Source organism: Sesamum indicum, linkage group LG11, assembly GCF_026168435.1.
Source record: "Sesamum indicum cultivar Baizhima isolate 11 linkage group LG11, ASM2616843v1, whole genome shotgun sequence".
In the NCBI taxonomy this organism is placed as follows: Eukaryota; Viridiplantae; Streptophyta; class Magnoliopsida; order Lamiales; family Pedaliaceae; genus Sesamum; species Sesamum indicum.
Genome location: NC_142667.1, coordinates 16,583,447 through 16,608,124, shown reverse-complemented (window position 1 = coordinate 16,608,124; position 24,678 = coordinate 16,583,447). Strand labels below are relative to the sequence as shown.

General features: G+C 36.6%; 4 protein-coding genes across 9 annotated transcripts; 2 read left to right on the top strand and 2 right to left on the bottom strand.

Annotated features, from left to right (window-relative positions):
* Window positions 1–133: 133 nt before the first annotated feature.
* G4 (UbiA prenyltransferase family protein) lies at window positions 134–4,939 on the bottom strand. Its single transcript, XM_011096733.3, has 15 exons — window positions 4,754–4,939; window positions 4,594–4,638; window positions 4,337–4,425; window positions 3,877–3,964; window positions 3,300–3,385; window positions 3,120–3,206; window positions 2,983–3,048; window positions 2,823–2,906; window positions 2,666–2,727; window positions 2,171–2,246; window positions 2,022–2,084; window positions 1,830–1,911; window positions 1,258–1,334; window positions 814–861; window positions 134–571 (listed from the first exon to the last, which is right to left on the bottom strand). Exons 1-15 carry the CDS (start codon window positions 4,857–4,859, stop codon window positions 509–511), a joined length of 1,122 nt encoding a protein of 373 aa, XP_011095035.1. The 5' UTR covers window positions 4,860–4,939; the 3' UTR covers window positions 134–508.
* A 3,241-nt stretch (window positions 4,940–8,180) lies between these two features.
* LOC105174585 (AMP deaminase) lies at window positions 8,181–17,840 on the top strand. 3 transcript variants are annotated; one of them, XM_011096732.3, is made up of 20 exons: window positions 8,183–8,830; window positions 10,292–10,434; window positions 10,686–10,863; window positions 11,442–11,620; window positions 11,769–11,820; window positions 11,974–12,053; window positions 12,170–12,349; window positions 12,564–12,631; window positions 12,803–12,945; window positions 13,333–13,394; window positions 13,960–14,073; window positions 14,960–15,100; window positions 15,503–15,655; window positions 16,136–16,189; window positions 16,272–16,382; window positions 16,465–16,638; window positions 16,718–16,798; window positions 16,930–17,028; window positions 17,126–17,244; window positions 17,537–17,840. In XM_011096732.3, exons 1-19 carry the CDS (start codon window positions 8,455–8,457, stop codon window positions 17,192–17,194), a joined length of 2,457 nt encoding a protein of 818 aa, XP_011095034.1. In that variant the 5' UTR covers window positions 8,183–8,454; the 3' UTR covers window positions 17,195–17,244; window positions 17,537–17,840. The 3 variants fall into 3 exon arrangements, with proteins under 3 accessions (XP_020553563.2, XP_011095034.1, XP_011095033.1); XM_011096731.3 differs by having other exon boundaries at window positions 11,926–12,053; XM_020697904.2 differs by lacking the exons at window positions 16,465–16,638; window positions 16,718–16,798; window positions 16,930–17,028; window positions 17,126–17,244; window positions 17,537–17,840 and adding an exon at window positions 15,767–15,906 and having other exon boundaries at window positions 8,181–8,830; window positions 11,926–12,053; window positions 16,272–16,359.
* Window positions 17,841–18,296: 456 nt separating this feature from the next.
* Window positions 18,297–21,926, bottom strand: TBL3 (trichome birefringence-like protein (DUF828)). Of its 4 annotated transcripts, XR_016062752.1 has the most exons (9): window positions 21,303–21,926; window positions 20,968–21,205; window positions 20,707–20,878; window positions 20,374–20,573; window positions 20,083–20,241; window positions 19,145–19,965; window positions 18,909–19,000; window positions 18,679–18,791; window positions 18,297–18,599 (listed from the first exon to the last, which is right to left on the bottom strand). XR_016062752.1 is itself a non-coding variant. In XM_088875283.1 (6 exons), exons 1-6 carry the CDS (start codon window positions 21,466–21,468, stop codon window positions 19,629–19,631), a joined length of 1,272 nt encoding a protein of 423 aa, XP_088731409.1. In that variant the 5' UTR covers window positions 21,469–21,926; the 3' UTR covers window positions 18,297–19,628. The 4 variants fall into 4 exon arrangements, 1 of the variants encoding a protein (XP_088731409.1); XR_016062751.1 differs by having other exon boundaries at window positions 18,679–19,000; XR_016062750.1 differs by lacking the exon at window positions 18,909–19,000.
* Window positions 21,927–22,041: 115 nt separating this feature from the next.
* On the top strand, window positions 22,042–24,287 carry CXIP2 (CAX-interacting protein 2). Its single transcript, XM_011096728.3, has 2 exons — window positions 22,042–22,556; window positions 23,594–24,287. Exons 1-2 carry the CDS (start codon window positions 22,170–22,172, stop codon window positions 24,095–24,097), a joined length of 891 nt encoding a protein of 296 aa, XP_011095030.1. The 5' UTR covers window positions 22,042–22,169; the 3' UTR covers window positions 24,098–24,287.
* The last annotated feature ends 391 nt before the right edge of the window (window positions 24,288–24,678 follow it).

Here is a 24,678-nt window from a genome sequence, read left to right as displayed (position 1 = left end):
AATATCTCTCAAGTCATATTTGACATTAGATAAAAATTGGGTTAAGAGGTGATCCTACTTAAGAACACCACATGGTTGCCTTCTATCAACAGTGTAGGATCACATAGTCCAAGATAATGTAACGCCATGGCCGTAGTGAAAGTCATCTTACTCCACTTGCTCCTCATCAAAATTTAATAAAACAGAAGATAACACAACTTACAAAAAGACCATGGTATCTCCGGATACAGCTATGCTTTAATTTGACAAAGGATCTAGCAAGAGATGAAGTTTCAAACAGCAGCAGGAGATGGTAGACAGTTGTGCTGTATAAAGAGAATCTTCTTCTAGGACAATATGGATGAAAATAACCCATTAGCAAAGAAAAAATTGGTAAAATTCTACGTACAAGCAGCTGAGCATTTGGGAAAGCTATGAGGATGAGCAAATACTTGGGGCGCTCCTGGGATTTTGCTTTCACTTGTGTCATGTGCCTACTCGATTTCTAGCAATATCTCGGACAGGAGGATCAATGGCTAGTTGCCAAAGCCGTGACTAATAGACCAAGTATAAGAAATGGTTGTGCACTAGCCTGAAATCAAATACCAAGGAAGTCAAGTATACTGAGAAGCACACACATACTACAGTCACAAACTACGCTAGTAGATATATGGAGCAAATGAAAAATACTCAATTTCATCACTTATGCAGTATTGCAAGCATGTATAAAAAACAAATTGAAGATTCTCAAGTTCACCCATTTTCCACTGGGTTATATTCGGGAATCATGAGCGCCAACACACAGAACGTGTGAATGTATTTATGAAGAAGTACCTGATACTTGACATCATACTTCACTGGGTCTTTAAGGAAGTACTTGAACTGCATTACACAGTAGTTATTTTCAAGTTAGAACAGCATATTGTAGCCTTGGAGAAATATAATGCCAACTGCTGCAAGAATCTATAATCTTTACTAGCATCTAAGTTTTTACATTTTCTAGAATGCTATATTGTTTCTCAAATTCAGTTGACACAGAGATATGCCAAGACGAATTTTGAGATCGGCAGAGCATATATACTACTTGAAGGATTTGAACGAATCTACAAGATTTAATAACCTTATTATCTTATTCTGATTCTTGTTAAGCCAAGCAAACTCGTTTACACTCTTTACAAGCACATCATAGTAAGAAGCGATATGTTTGGAGCTTAAGTCAGAAAGCAAGCTAAGAGTAACAAGGATAACCCACTTCTAAGCTGGAATTATCTGCATTACCTGGAAAAAGACTTGTGGTACAATAAGACCTAGAAGCGCCGAAGCATATAACGGTTTACCCAATCCTAGAAGATAGCCTGTAACAATAACATATGCCATTATAAGGAAATTCATACAACAGTAAGTATTTATCTGGCTATATTGTTGTGGCCTGTGGGGCAGAAACAAGGTAACAGATGATGTGACCAGTCTTTCATCAAGTAGAGCGGTTTCATTATACACATTAATGACCGAAACTACTTTGGTTGTTTCACTATTTCTCATAAATTTATTGGAAGTTTAACACAAATCATTCCCAGCCTATCTTTATTTCCTAGTATCCCACTAAGTTGCTCACACATTCAGCCCTTCTTTTACTTTTCCCTAAATCTGATTGAAGCTACTTGGTCATATCGACTTCATTAGGTCTTCTCTCAAAAAAGCATCCAAATTGCCAAGAAAATAAATTGGTTTTCATATATGCCTTACTTGTCATCGCTCCCGTGCTAATAGTTTATATATCATTACATAGAACTGCTTATGTATGTTAGATCTAAAACTGAAAATCAAAAACTCAAAAAAGTAAAATTTACCTGCCACAGATATCTGAGTTATGTCTATAGCACCAACACAGATCCACTTTGCAGTCTCAGAGCCAAAAGCTACTGGAAGTGACTGTAGAGATTTCACCGTTTAATATACAAAAAGTTTGCTCACAAGAAAACAGATGCATATGCAGAGATTTTACATGAAACTATCAAGTTGAGGTTTACACTAGAAGGTACCTGTAATCCCATTTTTCGATCTCCTTCAACACTCTTGAAGTCATTTACAATCGCTATACCCAGCTAAAAAAATAAAACTGAAGATAATAAGAATTCATCTGTATGCAGCATATATAAAGACGCCCAGATGAGACATGAGCATCACATACACCAGCTATACTGTAGAGCAGTGTTAGAACAATAATGTCAGGTGTAAGGGTCCCAAACAATGCTTGACCAGCCCACCTGTGAATTGGGAAGAGCAGAAGTGTTACACAGCATATCATGTTGCATAGTATGGCAGCAGAAAAAGGAAAGGCATCATGTTTATACCACGATTTGGTATGTAAAAACAAGAAATTAAGTCCAAGAAGATGGCACAATATAGCTTATATTTTAACATTGGGTCAACATATTAGCTTCATATATAAGCAAGTGTGCAAACAAAATTTATTGAATCAAATGAATAATTACTCTACTGATCATCTAAAGTGGCCAGTAGACATTAGTCTTTCTCCCGAATTGGGATCTCTATAGAAGACCACCAAAGAGTAGAAAAATCTTGGGACTAAGAGCAATGTATTTTATATTCATGTCGCTTCAAATCCACACTTGCATGGATATTGTCAACATAAGTTATAAAGAATTGAAAGTTAAGAAATTACCAAGGCAAACTTATATAGCTTGCTCCAAGGGCAAAATTGCCAATCCATCCATTTTGTTTGAGCTGCAATCCGAAAATTGGCGTTGCTTTTTTTACTTGCACTGTTTTGAAGTTTGAAAGTGAAAACACTAGTATCAAGGTGAAAGATGAGATAATACCTTTAAAGGTGGAGCTGAATATATGTAGGACAGCAAAGATCCACCCAGAGCAAGGTAAAATATCACTGGAAAATTATGCCCTGCCTATATAGAAAAAGCTATTAGAGAAAAACTCAAGAACATTTGCACAAGAGAAGAGAAACTCATTTTGAAGACCTACCCACACGTCTAATAGACCAGCCAAGCCAAGGCCCCCCAGGAGCAGCACCCATATTTGTGTAATCACCTGATAATATCTGTGTTTCAACATTGGAAAGCAGACTCATTTAACAGACAACAGATTGAAACATCACTTACCTCATCCTCAGATATTGCTCCTGAAGGAATTGGGCGATAAGGCTCGTTAATAGCATCGATCTCTCTGTCATACCAATCATTTATTGTCTACAGGTTGAAGTGCAACAAATTACGTGGCTGAGGTTCTAATAAATGGTCAAATTGCAAAATTATTCAACTTTAAGTTAATGCAAGAAATACCTGAGTGTAGCCAGTTAGACAAGGGCCAGACATAATCATACAGACAACTGCTTTAGCTACATCTTCCAAGGTCCAATGGAAATTTCCTGTGGGGAAGTAGAAACAGTGAGCATACGAATTGTAACAGATGCAAGAGCATAGATGAGAGAAAAACTGATTTTGCTTATCAAGACAATAGAGTCAAGTGATAGTTAAGTTATTCTCTTGGTGTAATAGCAAAATTCATTATCAACTAATCTCAGCTTAGACATAAGTCATTGATATGTATACTATTTTAAATAAACTATTAAAGCAACCAAAATCATTACCTGTCACTGCTGCAACAGGATATGACTAACTAATGATACTATGTAATGTGATGACACGCTAAAGCACTACATAATACAGTCGTTAAATTACATTTAATGTATAGTGTTACATGTTCCATGGCAGTGACTGTAGAATTGGCCGAGAAGTCACCCTTGCATTAAGCAAACTACCTGTCGGCAGTGAATTAAACCATCCACTCAACAAGTCATCAGTATTCTCGACTATTTTTAGACGTTAGTCAGAATAGCAGGGAAGAGTGAGAAATTACCCGAGGCAGCAGCTCCACAGACTACTCCCCAAACAAGAGGAGGCCATGTAACAGGCTTAGTGAGCTGAACTCGGATTTTCCACTTATCCTGAAGAAGCACAACATTTATTAGCCAAAAGAGTATCAAAATCTACACGGAGGATAATCTTTCACTGCTAATCAATTCTATTTCTCTTGTATTTCTCAAAATTATCATCCATGCAATCATGCTGATTATAGATCCACGGCCTCATACACCTGAATCTTTTAACTTCTTAACACAAAATTGATGCTTTCTAGCCCACTCTGATTATTAGTGACTTTTCCTAACATATAGTGCATGTGAGATGCTTTGTATTCTTTCATCATACATTGCTTTGCAGTAAATACTACTATCAACTACAATACCGTCAATCATGCTGGGGCGAATAGTACCCAAACTAAATTGACTAAACCCCTGTGTAAACAAGTAACGACTCACAGTCTCCTGCTTGGCTCCTTTGATACCAAGTATCTGATTAATACTTGAACCACTTCCAGCCGGCGCCTTATCTGGTGCCTTTGCTCCAACTGCAACGTATCCACCAAATACCTCAATAACCAATTTCAACAAAAATCGCATATGCAATCCACTTCAACCATTCAAATTCTTCTTCCGGATAACTCAATCAACTCACTCTCAAAAAGAAGAAAAAGAAAAAACCCAGAAAAATAAAGTTAAGTTAAAGTCCACCACACCTTTTTCTGTATCGGTTTCAGTAGCCCTCACTACCAGTCTCCGTCCTGATACAATTCAAATGCATACAAGTAAGAGCACAGTAAGCTCACATATTACCGACAAACGAGCACTGAAACTGTACATGAACATTTTCCTGAAGCTCTGAAGAAACAAGCTTACTGTTCAAAGAAACACAGCTCGGTTTCGGTGCGAGCCGTTGATTTCGGAGTGGGTTTGCATTGGAAGATAATCGTATTGAGTAGACAGTATTGACTAACGAAACCATTGTAGAAACAAACGGGAGAGCTTAATTGCCGATGAATCTCTTGTGATAACTTTCTCCTATTTTAATGCAGCTCTTTGTCATTTTGGCTGGGATATACATACGCTCTTCCTTGGGGCAGCTCTCCGCTGTTGTGGGCGTATGCGGAGCACCAATTCTGTGACGACGTGGCATTTCTTAGTTGGTGTGGATCAACAATTGAGTTTACTCTTTTAACACCTTCTCCAGCCCAAAGCGGAGTGCAGGCGAGCCCAATAAGTGTTATGGGCTTATGCTGAATTTAAGCCCATAAATCATTCATCTCATTCGTCAGACTAGCCCATATCTCACCAGTCCAGTAAACCTAATAACTCTCTCAACCAAAAATAAAATAAAATAATAATAATAATATAAAACAAACAAATAAATAAAACAATCCTAATATTTAATTTGGACAATTTTTGATTTATGCACCGTTATCTGTAGATTGAGTAGAAGACTCAAAAATTTGGCATGTGCAATGTAATATTGAATATTGAATTGAATTAGTCGGTTCAATTTTGGTAATTATTAATTTTTGTTTATTTAGTAGATCTTTGTCAAGATATAAAAATTATTTTAAACTTACGTTCTAAAAATAATAATTAAATTTATTTGGTTTTTAGATAATAAATAAAATGATAAAAATATTTAATATATAAAAAATATGTTCATAAAAATGAAATATAAAAATAAAAAATATATATTTTGGTATTGGTAAAACCACACTAAAGATCAAGTGGATAAAAAAATAATCGGTTATTCTTTCCATGGTTACCTTTTAAATGATGAGGTTTTCTTGTGCACAAAGCATTTACTTAATTTAATCAATGAATCAAAATCAAACTAAATATCAAAATTTGAAAAAATAAATTTGATTCGACTTTGATGCATAGCAAACATTTTGTTTTAATTCAATTTGATTGATATATCAAACTGTATATACTCCTACTTAACACTGAATACAATTATTCAATTAAAATCAAACTTACGTGGTTAAATTTGTTAGTGAAATAGCATAGTATAACTTATTTAAATTAGACAAGTGTCATATTAATAACAAATTAAAATTTAAAATCTCACTATGATAAAGTTTCGAAACTTGAACACTTACCAAAAATTATATCTTAATTCACAATCATGATCTTGAATGCGACCAAAACCTACTTTGGCACAGGAATAAAGCAGGAAAAGTATTAAATAGTGAGAGGCCGTACTCAACAAAAACTTACCAATTTTCGACACTCGCAGATTTGCTTTCAATAATAAAGTTACATATCCACAAAGCCGCAACCGGACAAGCCTCACACCAAACTTCCAATAAAGTAGCCAAAAGCCAACATAATCCTTAAAGAAAATTTATATTTATTATTACTAACAATTGTAAATAATTCTAACAAAATCCAAAAATTGCCTGATAAGAACCCACTACTCCCGAAAATCTCACTTTGGGCCATAACACCAAAAGATGTTCTATGATTTAAAACACAAAAAGAATAATTATATTTACATCCTAATCTATAATTTTTTATATAAGTTATTCATATTCTTTTGTTTAATTGTAAAATTTATAATTGATACTTGAAAAATATGGATAGTTTGTGTAGCAATGTTGACGACTATAGGGAAGTATGTATAATAGTTTGCGTAAATGATTTTGATATTTATAGCGAATATATATATAATTTTTTTAAAAATATGAGTAATTTGTGTAAATAAATTACAAATTCAAAATTATAGATATTAATTATCCAAAAATAAATTAGTGGTATTACAGTGCCCTCGCACACCTACATATCCGCAACAGTTTAACAATCGTGAATGGAGATAATGACATGTTTGGCATGAATCATAATCCATAAAGTAGGCCACAAGTGCTTATTTCAGATTATGGTTTTGTAGGTAAATATTTTTATCTGAATGCGTCTCTACAAGAGACAACTTACATCTACCTAAACTTCTGTAGAAAATATGGTGCGATTCTAAATACATTTCTAACGAAAATGAAAAGAAAGTGTTTTTTTTTAATATTATTTTAAACAATAGTTGATAAAGATATATGGAAGACAAATATAGTTAGCTATAATATTTATCACGTGATCTCTGCAAGAGATTTAATCATAGTTAACAGTGTTGCGTGTGAAGAGATCATGTGATAAATATTATATTTAAAATATATTTAAACCATAGGAGTTCAGAGCCCATTCTTGCGAGGAGACTTATCCTTCTTAGGGCTCATCAATAGGCACAACTCTCAAAATTATAGCCAATCGCTTTTGGAGTTGAGAGGGCTTATCTATAGCAACCACAAACGCAAGGCTCAAGGGATCACACTTCTTCACCTGGTGGGGGATTAATATTATAAAAGCAAGCCTTTTCCTATCCTATTCATATTCAGGGTAACACAATTTTCATTAGTATTCACATGAACGCACTCTATTGAGAAAGCATGTAATCATTTTACACCTTCGTTACTCTCTCATCTTGCGTAATCATATCTTCTAGAATTGTTTATTGATTTGAACGTTAAAAATGTATTTTTTAAGTCCTATTTTTCAGACTCGCAAGAGACTTAATTCAAATGACTCAAATCCAAAATCTATCTAACGAGTCACTTTTTGCTCACATAAATATTTATTTAGTTAATAAAAGAGAGTAACGAAAAATGAATAACTAATCGCAATTGATCAAATGAATTAAGTTTAAATAGGCATGAATAAAAACTTATTGATGATAAATTAAGTTAAAGAACGGTGGGAAAATAAATATAGTTAAGGGTACTTTAGTATAAACACATTTTGCATACTAATGCTAGTTATAAGCTCCTCCCACTTAATTAATAGTAAAAACATTTCACTTGGAATTGAGAAATGGAAATCACAGCAAAACCGAAAACTTATTTCTACTGGAAGAGCAAAAATTTCATCTTGTTTTTTAATATTGTCTGTCTTGTCGTGGTTCCCACGTACATATAATAAATAATATTTTATATTTTAAAATATATAAATAAGAAAAAATATATGTATAATCCAATATATCATATTTTTAAAAAGTAGAAAAAAAAAGCAAGAAAAAAAAACCAAATTAGAGGTATTATTGATATAACACTAAAATTGATGTTGCGGTGTCATAATTGATATTTCTGGGAGAAATTTTTTTTTTTATAATATAGATAATTTTTTAATTTTTTCGCAGATGCAGAATACAATTTAATTAATTTAAATTGTTAATGTCGAAAAATCAAATTCAGACGCCAACGGATAAATTTCTCTGAAGACATTGTTTGGTTCAATTTTACTCTCAAGTTAATTGGAAATAGAAAGAGGAAAGGGGCGGAAACGACCAAAGCCCATACGAATATAATGTGCTAACGGCTACGCTCCTCCTCCGGTTCTCTCTCCTTCCGAGATATACGGCCAGCGCTCCCCTTCCCCATTCTCTCCCCAATACAAACAAATACAGCCTCGCTACTCTTATCAGTCTTAACTAGTAGGGTTTTTCAATTTTCTCTCTATTATTTACATAAATTTCGGTAGTATACGGTTACACATTCGTAGTGTTTGTGTTCATACACATTGGAATGGACGCTTATTCGCTGCATCTAGCGATGGCGGCGCTCGTCGGAGCGTCGTTCGTTGCGGTCTCTGCGTACTATATGCACAGGAAGACCCTAAACCAGTTGCTGGAGTTCGCGAAGGCGATGGAGAGGGACAGAGAAGACGTCGCCGCGGATGCGGACGACGGCGGCGACGCGGCGGAACAGTTGAAGAAGTACTCGCGGCAGCGGAGGAAGGGGAGTGAAGGGCATTACCGCCGCGGTTCCGCATCGTTGCCGGACGTGAGGATGTTTTACGGCGGCAGCAGCGGAGGAGGTGAGATGGAGGACAAAATAAACGGTCAGGCGCACGTGGATTCTATTCCGACGGGCTTGCCGAGGCTTCATACCCTTCCCGAAGGTATGCAATGTCGGACTTACCGCTGAAAGGAATCGAGCTTTATTAACTTCTCGGGCAAATATTACTAATAGTCCTTACAAATATTTTGTATTATTTTTGTTCGTAATTTAGTTTGTGATTTGTGGTGCCAGATGTTTAAATTATAATATTCACACTATTCAAGCAGTAGTTCTTTATGATGAAACTTGTCATGAAAAATATAGGATTAGAATCTGTAAGACAAATTTCTTAATTTTATTTTGAGTAACTTAATTAATAGAATCTTGTAAATTGAATTGCTCAAATACAAAAGTCTCTTTGATAGCTTTTTGTACTCTGTATGAACGATTTTGTTCTTCAATTGTTACAAATAATTGTCTAAAAGAACTAAATTGGATCATAATATAATTAGGGACTATAAACGGACAAATTAAATATCAGGGACTAAATTGATATGAAATCTATTTATAAAGACTATTAATGATGTTTGCTCTAAGTCCTGTCTACTGAATAAGTGTAGACGGGTAAATGGAGAAGTGTTATGACATTCTGGAGTGTAATGCAATGTACCTAGCTGGAATCTGCAAAAGTTATTGGTTTAGAAATTGTTGTGAGGAGAAGTATTGTTGTGGTGAGATTTAAGGCTTGTTGTTGACTAGTAGAAAGTTCTATTCAGCTAGTGGATTGGGATTTATATGGTTTCAGTTCAAGCACAGAACATTGGCCTATTACTTAATCTCAATATCAGTAATTTGAATTTGATTTGCTGAATCATGTCGTATGGTCGTTATCCAGGAGGCATTTGAAACTCAATGGTCATTTTCAGCCGGAACCGGCTCGTTGCAAGATGAATTTGTTTCTTTCCCGGTCGGCAATAACTGAACTTTTTTAATGTATTTGCAGGAAATGGATGAGCTGTTTAGTCTTTGAGTAGAGATTGTTATAATTATCAGATCGGTTTTCGCAGTTCAGATTGCTAAGTTTCAATTTTTCCTATCATGTCAGTATTGAGAGAACAGGAAAATTAAGTTTATGTGTTTTGCGAGGTGCAAACTAAATAAAGATTACTTGTGTTGATGCCGGGGCATGGTGCACAAAATCATATACCATGTGGATCCTTTCTCTATAGTGTGAATTTTCGATATTGAACATTGGTTCATTCATCAGGAGATATTTTGTCAGAGGAATTTATGATGCATTTTCAATATTCAGAGTATTAACTGCTTTAGAACTATCTGCAACTATGTTTCAGGAATATGTTGCCGTCATTTATAAGCATGGAAATCTTTGTACTTCTTGTCTTGCTAGAGTAAACTGGTTATGCAATACTACAATAATAGCTTTTTGTTGGCAGCTGACTCACTATTGCTAATCAATCCGTGTACAGAGATTGCATTTCTTATTTATTATTCTTGTCGTTTTGGTTGATCCTCAAATTCTTATTGTTTTGGAAGATTTGGCGACTAACCCTTTTTGTTTCAGGACATCTTATTCGACCCACTTCTCCTAAATCACCTATTGCTTGTGGAAGTGCATTTGAAAGTCTAGAAGGTTCAGATGACGAGGATAATGTGACTGATGTAGCTAAGCTAGACTCTACATATCTTCTTATTAACGGAAATGTGGTAAGTGGCAGTGATACCGAAAATGCTCATACCAGTTACTCTTATCTCTGCTATTTTTCTCAGTCACACAGATAAGCACAAAAGCAGATGACACTTGTTTTCAGTAAAATTGAAGAAATATGACATTCTTTTGGCATTCTCTTCATAAATGTCACTTGTTTCTGTAACATCAAAGAAATATGACATTCTTTTCGCATTCTCTGCATAGCATTGATGCACGTATAAACCCTGGCTATGAAATCATGTTTCAGAATGTACAGAATATTAATGCCAGCGTTGAGTCAAAAGCCATGGCTACACCAAGCATGATTCGCTCACATAGTGTATCTGGTGACCTGCATGGTGTTCCACCTGATCCTGTGGCTGCTGATATCCTGAGGAAAGAACCAGAGCAAGAGTCTTTTGTTCAATTGAGAATTTCCCCCACTGGTATTGTTGTCATTGCCCTTTGATGCATGCCACTTTTGCAGTTTTCTAAACCACAAGCATGACCTTGGCTATACATTGACATTGTTTAGAGGAAGTTTCTTCACCAGCTCTTGTACTTATGTGATACTTTCTCGTACTTGATACTGCTGATCCTTTTTGCATGTTGCTGAAGCATACCATTTATCTGCAGTTTTGCCTTTTCTCTGTGTTCCATCTCAATATCTTTAATCCCTTTCTTTTCTCTATTTAAACTTTCTTCTGTTTATTATGTGAATTTTGCATGTCTACAGTGGTACTATATTGCTGTTAAAAAGTTTCTATATTGTTTAAGATATGTGGATGAGTATTTGTCATAACATGACATTATAACGTGTGTCTTTGATGCTGATTAGTAACTAAGCATCTACTGTTTGTCTTGCCCTTCTTTCTCCACTTGTCATTTCATTATGGTGGAATTTCACTTTATGTTATTCAAATTGAAGTTTTACATCTCTTTCACGAAACTTCAGTCTGCCAAAAGTGTGTTGCATTGGCCCTCTGTATTTGTTGTTTTGAAATTGTTCTATGATTGCTGTTAGAGATACCATCTCCGGATGAAGTGGAGGTCTACCGTGCTCTGCAAGATTGCCTTGAATTGCGAAGAAGTTATGTATTTAAAGAAGCTGTTGCTCCATGGGAAAAGGAAATTATATCTGATCCTAGTACTCCAAAGCCAATCCTGAACCCATTTGATTATAATTCAGAGGGGAAATCTGATGTAAATCTCTTTAAAATGAAAGTTTCTATTCTCTGCTTTCTGTGCCTATTCTTATACCCAAAACTCTTTCAAGCTTTTTCTTTTAGAATCATTAAGCTATGTTGTCCACCGTTGCTATTTTGATGAATTTAACCTCAAATTCCTGCAGCACTATTTTCAAATGGAAGATGGAGTTGTTCATGTTTATGCGAGTAAAGAGTGTAAGATGCAAAGAATTTTGATTGACTTGATCCTCCATTATTAGTTTTCATCCTAATTGATTTACTGCCCATCTTTTGCTAAAAGTTCTTTTTCTTTCCATGCAGCGAAAGAGAAACTTTTTCCTGTTGCTGATGCTACTACTTTCTTCACAGACCTACATCATATCCTTAGGGTTATAGCAGCTGGGAACATCCGAACACTATGCCACCATAGGCTAGTTCTTCTAGAACAGGTTAATGCATCTTTTGATTGTAATTTCTTAGTTGTTCTCAGTTTTTTGTTTGAGATATCAAATTCAGCTAATTAACTCACAGTGTATGGCCCCTTCACACCCCCCTCCCCCCCCAGAAATTCAAACTTCATCTAATGCTTAACGCGGACAGAGAATTCCTGGCTCAAAAAAGTGCACCACATCGAGACTTTTATAATGTTAGGAAAGTTGACACGCATGTTCATCACTCCGCTTGCATGAACCAGAAACATCTTTTAAGGTTCATAAAATCAAAGCTGAGAAAGGAGCCAGATGAGGTAATTATTTGTTAAATTTGATCTTTCCATTATCTTTTTATAATTCACTCTGTTTGTTGAACGAATAACTATCTGGAGGTATTACTGATAACAAGGAAAAGGTGGGTGGGTGGATGGAAGGCATTTAAATAGCGTTCTATTTTGTTGAATACTTTTGCTGGAAATATATGCTTTAGTATCTATGTAAGTAACAAGCTTTCATCTCTCACTGCAGGTTGTTATATTCCGAGATGGAACATATCTGACCTTGAAAGAGGTGTTTGAGAGCTTGGACTTAACTGGGTATTGTTACAGCTTTTGAGGATTGTACTTGAAAAATGATGGGAAAGCATTGGAAAATATTGTTCTACATAGTTAATTAGTTTTACCGTTAACCGAATGATTTTCATCATTCTCCCTCATAATCTCCTCTGATGTTCATTTCTTCCTTCTGCTCATGAATTGTTTTCACAGTTATGATCTGAATGTTGACCTATTGGATGTTCATGCTGACAAAAGCACCTTTCATCGCTTTGACAAATTTAATCTGAAGTATAATCCTTGCGGTCAGAGTAGATTGAGAGAGATCTTTCTGAAACAAGACAATCTCATACAGGGTACATGCCATTCTTCTTTTTTCTCTCAGGCAGGAAGGTGAAAGTTCATGCCCGAGTAGAAGATGTGTTTTCATTTGGTCCACATGTTATGAAATACATGCCAGCAATTAATGGAATATCAGTAACATGTAATCCAAAGAGTTGTGCTTAGATCTCACGGTGCTTCTTATCCTGGTCATACTTGCAACACATTCTTATCTGATGTGTGATTTTCATCCAGTCTATGTAATGAAATTACATGTCAGAAATTATTGGATGTCAGTAACATGTAATCTAGAGAGTTGTGCTTAGTATCATTTTATGATGCTTCTTATTCTGGTTCAGACTTTTGAACCTGATATCATGTTCTCTGACCGTCTTTTCTCTAACTTGTTTTGTTTCCAACAGGTCGTTTCCTGGGTGAAGTGACTAAGCAAGTATTCTCAGATCTGGAAACAAGTAAATATCAAGTGGGCCCCCAAGAACCTCTTGTTGAATTTATTTCTCATTGCATACTTCAATTTTATGAAGCCTAACCTCTTACTCATTTACTGGGTTTGGGTTGGATGGTGGGATTGACTACTTTTATATGCTCAATGAAGTTTGGTATGAGCATTCATTTTTCATGTTTTCATCTCTAATGTTTCTTGTGTCAAGGCTGTTCAATTTTCAATTCTTCTAACTGCATGCTTTCTTCAATGTGTTTCTTATTTTTTGTTCCTGTTTAACTGTGATATCCTTTTCTTATATATTCCCTTTCGGCGGTGATGTTTTCATCTATCTTCCAAGATGTAAATAAGACACTGGCAATCCAGAAGTACATTTCTAGATGTTTTCCACCTTGCACACATTCATCAATTATCAGGATACTCTTGTATGTGATCAAGTGTGAAATCAAGAGTGAGTGTGCTATAAGAGTATGTATTTCATGTAGTGCCTATGTCCATGTGATATGTTTATAAGTTCTGAAATACATCTGTATTTGCTTAAATATTCTAATTATAGATTCTGATCTGTTTTCTTGCTGTTGAACAGATGGCTGAATATCGAATATCAATATATGGCAGAAAGATGAGTGAATGGGACCAACTGGCAAGTTGGATAGTAAATAATAACTTGTACAGTGAGAATGTTGTATGGTTGATTCAGGTAGATTATATCCATCCAGTTAAAGTTGCAGTCCTTGCAGTCTTATAATCAGTACTAATTATATTACTAATGAATCAGATTCAGTAAAGACCAGAATTTGTCTGAAAATTAGTATTAAATGCTTTCAAAATCTGACGTCGTGCTTCGTGAGAGGAACAGTGGCACCACAAATTTTCGTAGAGATTTCTGGTATGCTACTTTGGAAATTAGAGATTACTTAGTTTAGGGTATATATATGTGGAAGCGTCTGATTATATAGATTGGAAAGAAAATCCTACATTATTTCAAAATACCCTAGTGAACTGTGATTATAGATTTTCTTGAGTTTCGTCACCCATGTTGTCGTTTTGTGATATTCTGACTATCTAGTTTCACATGAAGATGAATGTACAAGTTCCAAGATATCATATAAGGTACAAGCAAGGGGCCAAGCTTTATATGATTTTCAGATAGTGTTGATGACATGTATAAATAATATATGTTCTTCCACTTGAGTGGTAAGAAGGGTACTATACTTTTGACCCATGTCCTTAATGAGCATAAGAATCTTTGTACATGTACATCTCAGGTTACTCTGTTATTGAGCCTGCATAATTAGTATACTTTGGCTTGTGTATCCTCTTTTTTGTGTTGCATATAACAAGATAGAATTTAGGAATTTTGTTTTTATTACATAACCTAGGTTGAACGTGACATGATTAAATCTTCTATCATAAAACTTTATTCATCAAGATTTCCTTTAGTTTTGAGAAATGGATAGTTGCAAAGAGATGTTAACCGTTGCGTTTTGCCTTTTTCATCATGCGTACTGGCTTTATGTGAATATGTATCTTTTTCATGTGTCAGACCGTGATCTAATTCTCATTGTGGAAATTCTATTGTCTAGCTTCCGAGGCTCTACAATGTGTACAAGGAGATGGGAATTGTTACCTCGTTCCAGAACATCCTTGATAACATCTTTCTGCCTTTATTTGAAGTTACTGTTGATCCAGATTCACATCCGCAGTTGCATGTTTTCTTAAAGCAGGTTCTTCTGCTCCCTCCTTGTATTGTAATTTTGATGTAAAAGATGTGGGTTAACTATAACGTGCTCCTGAAAAAAGGTTATTGTTCTATCATCATTATTCAACTGAGGTGAATAATTTAAAATTCCAGAATTGGATTTGTTGGGAACACAAGGCATTTTGGTCTCTTTTCCTAGTTACTTTTTATATGTTCCTTTTGGATAAATTCTTCTGTTTTCTAGGTTATTATGCTCACTCTGAAATGTTTGTGAAGTGCGAACAATGTTCATTTATTTTGTGTTTCTTGGTTGCATAAATAATGCCTAAATTTGACCTCTGGTTGCACATATTCATTTTCTATGTCATATTTCAAGCCTTCTCACCTTGGACTTGTTTTACGCTACCATAGTTTTTGTACTTAACAGGTTGTTGGGCTGGATCTTGTGGATGATGAAAGCAAGCCTGAAAGACGACCTACAAAACACATGCCTACACCAGCTCAATGGACCAATATATTCAACCCTGCATTCTCGTACTATGCATACTACTGTTATGCTAACCTCTACACCTTGAACAAGGTGTGCACCTCATAACCCTTGTTGTTCGCTTAATACAAGCTCAAAGGTTCTTTCACCAGTTAATGTTTACATATTCTTTTCTTTTCCTACATCTCTCTGATTTTGTGGTAGATTATTTTCGTTGCTCTTTGTTGGGGGAAAAAAGCTTGTTTCTCTTCGAGAGAGTGTCAGTTCCTCTGCAAGAATTTGCTACTTGCTTTTCTGCTCTTGTGATGCTGATATAATGTGTCATCACTATCATGCCCTAAAGTGTATGTGCTCTAATTGCCAATATACTATGAAGCCATGTGTTTATGATTCACCAGATATCGCTAAGAAAATATTAGCATGTTATGTTCATCATAAGAGAAAAATCACTCTTTCTTGAAGAGTTGTTACGTATCTTTTGCCACATATCACCTTTTGACGATACTATACTTGATTGGGTCTTAAATACTGGCTGTTGATTTGAATTTAAAATTTGGAATTGGGCATTTTCAGCTTCGTGAGTCGAAAGGTATGACCACTATTAAGTTCAGGCCACATTCTGGAGAGGTAAGCATTTTACATCCAATTTTTATTATTTCTGGCTGCCTTGAATAGATAGCACACCACTCAGATATTGTAACATGATCAGGCTGGTGATATAGACCATCTTGCAGCAACGTTTCTCACAGCTCATAATATCGCACATGGGATCAATCTTAGAAAATCTCCAGTCCTTCAATATCTGTACTACCTAGCTCAGGCAAGTAGAAGAAAAAAGTTTATATGAGCATTTTACCTGATTATACTATGGTTTCTAAGGTCTGAATGGCTTCCGAATTCAGATTGGTCTGGCTATGTCTCCTTTGAGCAACAACTCTTTATTCCTAGACTACCACCGTAATCCGTTTCCCATGTTTTTCCTACGGGGTCTAAATGTATCCCTCTCAACGGATGATCCTTTACAAATCCACTTAACAAAAGAGCCCCTGGTGGAAGAGTACAGTATTGCAGCTTCAGTGAGTAGTAGCATCCCTCCACTGCTTATGCTTAAATTAGTGAAAATCTACAGAATCCTTACTCCTTTTGTTGATACAGGTATGGAAGTTAAGCTCATGTGACTTATGCGAGATTGCTCGTAATTCTGTGTATCAGTCTGGTTTTTCACATGCTTTGAAGGTATGCAATATTTGTAGAATTATCAATATTCTTTAGTATTGTCCTGCGTCAGAGAATATCACACCCTATGATTACATCGTTACTAGTTTTAGCTGTCTTCTGCTTTTTGTTTGCCCTCATTTGCTTTCCAGTCTCACTGGGTTGGGAACGAGTACTTCAAGCGAGGACCGGATGGAAATGACATTCGCAGGACAAATGTCCCTCATATTAGGCTTGAATTTCGTGACATGGTATGTGTTTGAGTTTCGTATGCTATTCACAGCATATTTCCTTCTGAAAAGACGAGCATGGAAAATTTTCATACAACCATCTATGCCACTACTGCAGATATGGAGAGAGGAGATGCAACTGGTTTATCTGGGTAAAGCAAACTTTTCCAAGTTTATTGACCCATGACATGCTTGCCTAACCTGAACACCAGTCTTGTTGGTTGCTTAAAAATACAGGTACTTGTATAGTTTGCATCCTTTACATTAACCCCCCCCCCCACCCTCCCAAGTAGGATTAAGAATTGAACCAAGCCTACATGAGTTTCAGTTAGATATTGTCGGTTGGTAAAAGAACTGGATTTTCTTCTGACATGTCAAACTTGGATTGCTTGACTCAAACTCAGTCCGGACTAGCTTATTTCACAATTAAACTAGTGTTTAGACCCAGTTTCGATTGATTTGCTTACAACCAGATTTACTTGTTTAGTCCTCTGAAACTTTATAATAATTGCTTCTTTACTCGTTGCAGGAACTGGCAACCTAGACTAGCATTTTGTTAGTAACTTTAGTCAAAGAGCTGTATTTCGCTAACCAAGCAGTGAGCTTCTGGCTAGGGCAACAATGATTCTATTGTTGGTAGACGAGAGTCACCCGGGTCAAAGTACAAACCGACAACTGGAGCTTACTATGTCAGTGGAATACAACATTTATCTGTATGGTATATATAGATCAGTAGTGCCCTCACCTAGTTGGATGAGTTTGAACCATCCAGTGATTGTGTAATTTTGCATTAAAGCCCAAGACCAAATAAAAAGAAAAAGCAATTAATCTTCCCTCTGTGGAGATTGTGCATTCATTTGTTTTTACGAGATCATTTTTCATACCAATTAAACGATATGGTGCTAACATGGCACAGTAGTAACTCTTTGAATGTACAGTGACCAGGAAGTTGACGGAGGGTAGGCAGCTTAAGGATCTTGCGGGTCAATCGACGCTCATTCTGATGCATGTTTTGATACAAGTGTGACTCGGACACCTTTACATTACTCCAGAATAGTATGTGTGTTTCATCATATATGTGTCTGAAGAGAATAGAATATTGACAGTAATGTGGCCCCACAGTTTGGAGCACCAATAAGAGGGAAAACGTTAGGGTAACAGCCTCGCCATTTTCTCTTAAGCAAAGCCGGTTCCAGAAAATAAATTTCTTCTTTTCATGAGTGGACTCAGGTGGTAGTAGAACACGGTGCAGTAATTGTTTATCCATATTCACCAATTAACAACAAATGTGGGGAATAACATAAGCAAGCTGTTATATTTAACTGGCCATAAAAACAGAAGATGCAACAGAATAACTTCAATTTGTAAAATGGCCATCACCAGGTAACCTCTACACTCAAAATTTCTTACAATTGACTAAAGAACAAATTATTGTGTATATAGTTAAATTTAAACAAAAAACATCCAGCATAAATCCTCTTCCAGCTTCATCAAAATCGTCATCATTATCTGTACAAAATAGAATAAAGCTCACTGTACAGTACGTCAGTAGTAGGGTAGAGCGCTACCGACCATCACTGATTCTTCAATTACTGCAATTATGTAAAGGCACTTGGGGTTACACATAAACAAATGAATGCCTACTGCATATATGAAATCCTGACTGCGAACCTCAAAATTCTTAGATACATCCTTCAACTGCTCTGATATTTCTTTTTGCTTTTGAGCAGCTACATGGAGCAACACGAAGAATTCACCCAAGTGCACCAATGGTCTATTAACAGCTGTTGGAATCAAAAGCAACATAACTACCATAGCTATCGAGTTATATGGAGGAAGAGCACCCATAAAAAACAACTTAAACAGGATTTTCAAGCAAAAACTGTTGAAATACATCTTACAATGACTCTGCGTAGATTCAAAATACACAAGGATGAGCCTCAGACCGATAAGTTAGAGAAAAACAGCGGTCATCTCCGCGGTCATTACAAGCCTACGGAAGTCATCATCGGCAAATACCCGTCATTGCAAATGCAAATTGTAATTCACTCAATCAAAATAACAGCATTACATTTGTTTACCTACATTAACCATAAACTCCAACGGAAACAAAATCTTCACGCTAAAACCAAATTACCTGTTGGCCATTCCATTGACGATAAGCTCGTTAGCCACATACGACACTACTCTGTGAATAAAATTCCCACCTCCACCCATTATTCTCAATTATAAGATTCAAGGTATCTAAACTATAAATGCATCAATGGTGATCTAAAAAATGCTACTTTGATGCGATGAAATTTCGTCTACTAGAAAACGGATCCGAAACCCTAGCTCTATACTCGTAATGGCGGTCCATGCACCTGAAATGACGTATATATATAGGGCAAATGCTTATTCTAACCAAATGGGCCTATTCTAAGGAGAACTGGGCTTTAATGTGTTGGCTTATTTCGGCCTATCACAAAAATAAGTTGAAAATGAAAGCAAACAAAGCCACGTAGCAGAGATATCAAAAGAATGGATTTTTTAACAAAATAATGGCCATACAGATGATCAACGAATGAGAAAACCATGCATCATTGACATCTGATTGTCCAAATGAGCATTTTTCCCTACTGCTACAACAGATGTGCATAAAGTATTTGATTCCAGGTATCAGGAACTCCTGGCAGACACCAATGCACACAATCTGCATAATGCAATGGATCGGCCTTTTGCTCATCCGTCAGCAGTTTGCCACCCAACTCAGTGTAGATCGACGTGTGAGCATCAATCCTGTATTCTGATAGCTGAGTGATGTTTATCAAAGTCACAGGAAATTTCATCCTCTTCACCACACGTGCCACTACGCTCATCATCTGCTTGTTTGAGCCGCTCCCCCAATATCGTTTCTTTGGGATTGGTTTTGTTTCGTTGAAGCATCTGGTTCCGTTCGCATTGCCCCAATCCGCGCTCCTGAAGAGCAAAGAGACAGCAAAAGCCACTTATAGTTTGATTTACTGTAGTCCGGGCTTTAAGATTTCTTGTGACAATATATTGAGGATGGTATGACTATAGGGAGTAACAACTAACCTCTCATGTAAAGGGGACATTGTAGTGAAAAACACTCTTGTTCTGTTGGGATTGAGATTTGAGTCCACCCAATTTGCCCATGTTTTAAGTCCTATGTTGTAAGAAACTGTTGTGTCCAACTCGTGATATCCTTCGTCTCCATTTGCAAAAGAACCCCATCTGCACTAATTCATTAGAAGCGTAAGATTCTAAACATAGGTAAATCCTTAGTACTATACATGTTTCTCAAACAGAATGCTCATGCATATAACTACTTAATGATGAAACAGGCAGATAGAGAGTTTTCATTACAATGAATTGGTCCTGAGGCGACCCATCCACCAAACATAAGTATCAAAGACAAGGATATCCACTCCTATCCAGTGTTTGGCATGCTTGGCGACTGAATCAACTTTCAGAATTCTCTTCTTTGGGTCTGCTATTATGTGAAGATCCGAGTTGGACTCTACAAGGAACGGCGCCCAATAGAACTCAATTGTTGCATTGTATTCCTAAGGAACCCGTTGAAAGAAAACATAAGTTTCTGCTCAGACAGACATAAGTTTCAGCAAGAAATGTTGGGATTTTTCAGTTTGTGAAATTCATTTAAAGATAATGCTGTAGCCTATGCTGATGAAAATGCACCTTGGCCTTGAAGACGGTATGCAAACGGCCTCGTTTCATGGATTTCTGTCCTTGCGGTATTACAGAATCAATGAGGCAAACGAAGGATTGCCATTGTCCTCTCTGTAGTGAATCCCCTACGAACATTAGCCTCTTGCCTTGAAGTTTTCGCAGTGCTATTTCAGGATCAAACCTGGAAAGAGGAGTTCATTTTAGATACAGAGAAAATTACAGGTATTAGTTGTTTTTTGTTTAATGACAGGTGGTAGTGAAGTAACTGACCTAGGCAAGATACAGTCATCAGGCTGCCACTCCCAGTGCCTGTAGTCAGAATCCGGCCGTCCATTCTTGACACATGAGACCTGCCTATCAAGGTACCGGCATGTCCTGTCCGAATACAGAGGCTTAATGGAACGGTTAAATACCCATTTTCCATGGACTAGACTGCACTCCTCTGGATCAAACTCAAACCGATCGTCTGCTGCATAGTTCAGTGCACCGAGATCCCCGTTCCTGTCATCTGAGCCAAATCATATTGTCAATAAAACTATCATCGACAATTTCAATATGGAAATTTGAATCTGAAAAGATGTTTCATTTTACATATATGCACACACCTGGAAATGACTTCTTAGCCGTATTCCTTCTAGGACAGGACTTTAGCCTGAACGAAAAAGAACTTATCGTCTGAGTGTAGAAGAGCGTAACAAAGGCCAACGTGCAGATTGTAATGGTAATTACGGACAACGAACTCTTTCCTTTCAGGGCCTTTAGCGTCCCCATTTCAATAGGCACTCCGAATCAGAGAAAGACAAAAAAAGAAAAAATAAATGCTAACTAGGGAAATAGAAGAGGCCAAGCTAAATGCAAGTGCAACACAATGAAAAGGCAATTACTTGATATCAAGAAGTTCGGAGGTTGGTTTATGGGAAGTTGAGTAGGAGTGAAGCTAAAGACATCTATTCATGAACTAGCAAAATATTCTCCTCACATCGTTTGAATATACTAGAAAATAATTTGCTGCTCCACCCGCCGATTATCGATAACAGTAGGTCGTTCTATAGTTTTTTCTTATCACCATAAGATTATAAGAGGATTCCCATTTTGCCATTCTTTCTTTTTTCATCCAATGGTTTTGGATAGATCGATCCGACTTTGTATGAATCTGAGAGTCGAACACATAAATTATTTGGTGGGCAAAGGTTTTTGTTGTTGAAACAAAGTTAACATTGGATTGACAAGAATGCGGACACTGGAGCTGCTATAATTGACTAGGACATGTAACCTTCCCGCCACCACCAAAGTTCTACGCTTATAATAATATAAAAAAGAATACACCTGCCGATTCTCGTACGAGCGTTTCAACTCTCTTTTCCTGATTGACGACTTTAAAATACACTGGACAAAACCGGAGGAGAGAAAGGGGATCCTCTCTTGATAATCACAGATACTCAAGCCGTACTCTGTAGTCGGTATACGCTCAAATGGCTGCTTTTACCCTCTCATCCCCAGCACACCTCCCGTCTTCTCTTCGGGTATTCTCCAATTTTTCTTCTTCCAGAAATGCACCTTCTCGTTGCTTCTATTCTTTTCCCAATCCTTCTCCTCTGTTCTCCTCCCCAAACCTTAAACAAATATCTTCCTTCAAGTATCGCCGTCTCAATCTTGTCGTTTCCGCTTTGAACAAGTTGTCGGAGACTGAGTTGGTGCCCGTTTCGCCCGAATCCGACGGAATATTCCCCTCCAATTCCGGTGTTTATGCCGTTTATGACGGTAGCGGCGACCTTCAATTCGTCGGCATAACGCGGAATCTTGCCGCCAGTGTTCTCGCTCACAAGAAATCTCTGCCGGAGCTCTGTTGCTCCGTAAAGGTATCATCTTTATAGATTTTATAGGTTTGCCAACACATAATTACAAGCACAATTTTTTTTATTTTTTAATATATGACAGTGGCCGGACGAGTTTGATTAACAAAGGCAATACAGAGTAATCAAGATTTGGCTTGAACTGGTGCATTAACAAGCTTTATTTATTTGGCTGTCGATTGATATTTAAAATGGTTAACTGTAGCTCGATTTGCCGAATAATAAACCAGCTTTGAATTTTTTTTCCGTAGTTCTTCAGTATCTCAAGCTCGCTCATGCTTAATTTGATAAGCTAAAACATCCTGTAACATATGCACATAATTACATGAAGTCACTCAGTTGACTGATTTAAGTTCGTATCACTTAAAACAAAGTTGCTTGATAAGAAAATGAGAAATTCAAAGCAATTTTGAATATTGTGCGTTTGGCTTGGTTGAATCTGCTTATAGCTTGCTGAGACAATTTGGATTATATATTCCATTTTCATTTTACGTTTCACATTCAGTGAGCTTACAAGTCAGGTTGCTTCCTAGATAAATGGTTCTGTTGGGAGTGTATTTCATATGGTAAGCTTACAACGGAAATTACGGAACGATGTTCCACTTAAATGCACATCTGGGAGTTAAAAACTATAATTCTTGTTTGTCATGAAATGTTTCCAGCATGATTTTCTAAAAACAAATTCAATGTCACTGCATGAGTAATGAACTGTTCAAGCAACAAAAGAGCATCTCCCTGGCAGGTCTAGATAACATTCTACTCATCCTTAACTCATCTGATTTCTCGCTGTTCCGACAGCCAACTAGTCCTATTTGATTTATTGTGTCAGATCTATCATTCAACACATTAAAAGTGCAGGCCTGGGAGTTCTAAACAAGATACTAGTTAGAAGCAGAGTCCCTTGGTGAAGGCATATGCTGGCAATTAATATGACATATATGCTTCATTGGGGCCATTAGTTGGATAATTTTATTCAATTTGTATATTTTCTGTGTTTGTCATTTGCATTGGAACATTAAAATCAGTAGTCTATCATGCTGTAGGTTGGGGTTGTAGAGGATCCTGATAAAAATGCTTTAACTGAAGCATGGAAATCATGGATGCAAGAACACATAGCAGACACTGGAAAGGTTCCACCGGGAAATGAACCAGGAAACGCAACATGGGTAAAGAAGGCACCAAGAAAGAAGTCTGATCTGAGGTTAACCCCTGGCCGTCACACCCAATTGACAGTACCTTTGGAGGATCTCATTGACAAGCTAGTGAAAGAGAACAAAGTGGTAGCATTCATCAAGGGGTCAAGAAGTGCACCGTTATGTGGATTCTCGCAAAGGGTCGTTGCAATTCTTGAAAGTCAGGGCGTAGAATACGAAAGTGTAGACGTACTGGATGAAGAGTATAACTGTGGTTTGAGGGAGACATTGAAGAAGTACAGTAACTGGCCTACATTCCCTCAGATTTTTGTTAATGGTGAATTGGTAGGTGGCTGTGATATACTGACCTCCATGTATGAGAAGGGTGAGCTTGCCAGTTTGTTTAAACAGTAAAGATTACTAGTTTCAAAATCATAATTCTTTTTGTTTAGAGGTGAGATTGGAGTATTGACTATTGAGGAAGGCAAAAGCTAGTTATGTGTTCTAGTGTGTCTGTAGGCTACTAGTGCCATTAGTTTCTTGTGTTGTATGATTGTATCAGTTACAAACAGGTTCCTTGATAATTTGAGCACAAATTCAAATATGAACCTGAGCTAAACACGGATTTAACATGTCCGCAGGGCACAACCAGTAGTTTAAAGCTAAGAGTAAGCACAAATTTAATGGATTGATCTGAAGACCTCTGAATCTAATTTTTGAATGGAGACTTCTAACTTATGTTCTGTTTCACATGAAAGAAGAGCAAACACTGATATAAATAAATTTTCTGTGAGAAGAATGTGATTAAAAATCAATTTTCATTAGTTGCTTTCACTCTCTACTTTCTAGTTTCTTGTATGTGAAAACCCAAGTCTGGCGATTTTAATAAAAAGAAAATAATGAAGATTGTGATTGTTCTTTTACACTAGAATTTTGCACAAGACTGCGACTTTGTTTGGTTTGTTTGAAAGTAGTTGTATAAGAAATGTGGAAGT

Excerpts from the sequence above, each read along its gene's own strand:
- CXIP2 (XM_011096728.3), top strand. The coding sequence starts at position 22,170 with ATGGCTGCTTTTACCCTCTCATCCCCAGCACACCTCCCGTCTTCTCTT. Across the intron at positions 22,557-23,593 it reads AGCTCTGTTGCTCCGTAAAG|GTTGGGGTTGTAGAGGATCC; the intron begins GTATCATCTTTA and ends ATCATGCTGTAG.
- G4 (XM_011096733.3), bottom strand. The coding sequence starts at position 4,859 with ATGGTTTCGTTAGTCAATACTGTCTACTCAATACGATTATCTTCCAAT. Across the intron at positions 4,639-4,753 it reads GAGCTGTGTTTCTTTGAACA|GACGGAGACTGGTAGTGAGG; the intron begins GTAAGCTTGTTT and ends GAATTGTATCAG. Across the intron at positions 2,728-2,822 it reads ATTCAGCTCCACCTTTAAAG|CTCAAACAAAATGGATGGAT; the intron begins GTATTATCTCAT and ends TTCGGATTGCAG.
- TBL3 (XM_088875283.1), bottom strand. The coding sequence starts at position 21,468 with ATGGGGACGCTAAAGGCCCTGAAAGGAAAGAGTTCGTTGTCCGTAATT. Across the intron at positions 21,206-21,302 it reads GGCTAAGAAGTCATTTCCAG|ATGACAGGAACGGGGATCTC; the intron begins GTGTGTGCATAT and ends GATTTGGCTCAG. Across the intron at positions 20,574-20,706 it reads ATACCGTCTTCAAGGCCAAG|GAATACAATGCAACAATTGA; the intron begins GTGCATTTTCAT and ends CGGGTTCCTTAG.
- LOC105174585 (XM_011096731.3), top strand. The coding sequence starts at position 8,455 with ATGGACGCTTATTCGCTGCATCTAGCGATGGCGGCGCTCGTCGGAGCG. Across the intron at positions 11,621-11,768 it reads ATTCAGAGGGGAAATCTGAT|CACTATTTTCAAATGGAAGA; the intron begins GTAAATCTCTTT and ends AAATTCCTGCAG. Across the intron at positions 16,383-16,464 it reads ATCTGTACTACCTAGCTCAG|ATTGGTCTGGCTATGTCTCC; the intron begins GCAAGTAGAAGA and ends TTCCGAATTCAG.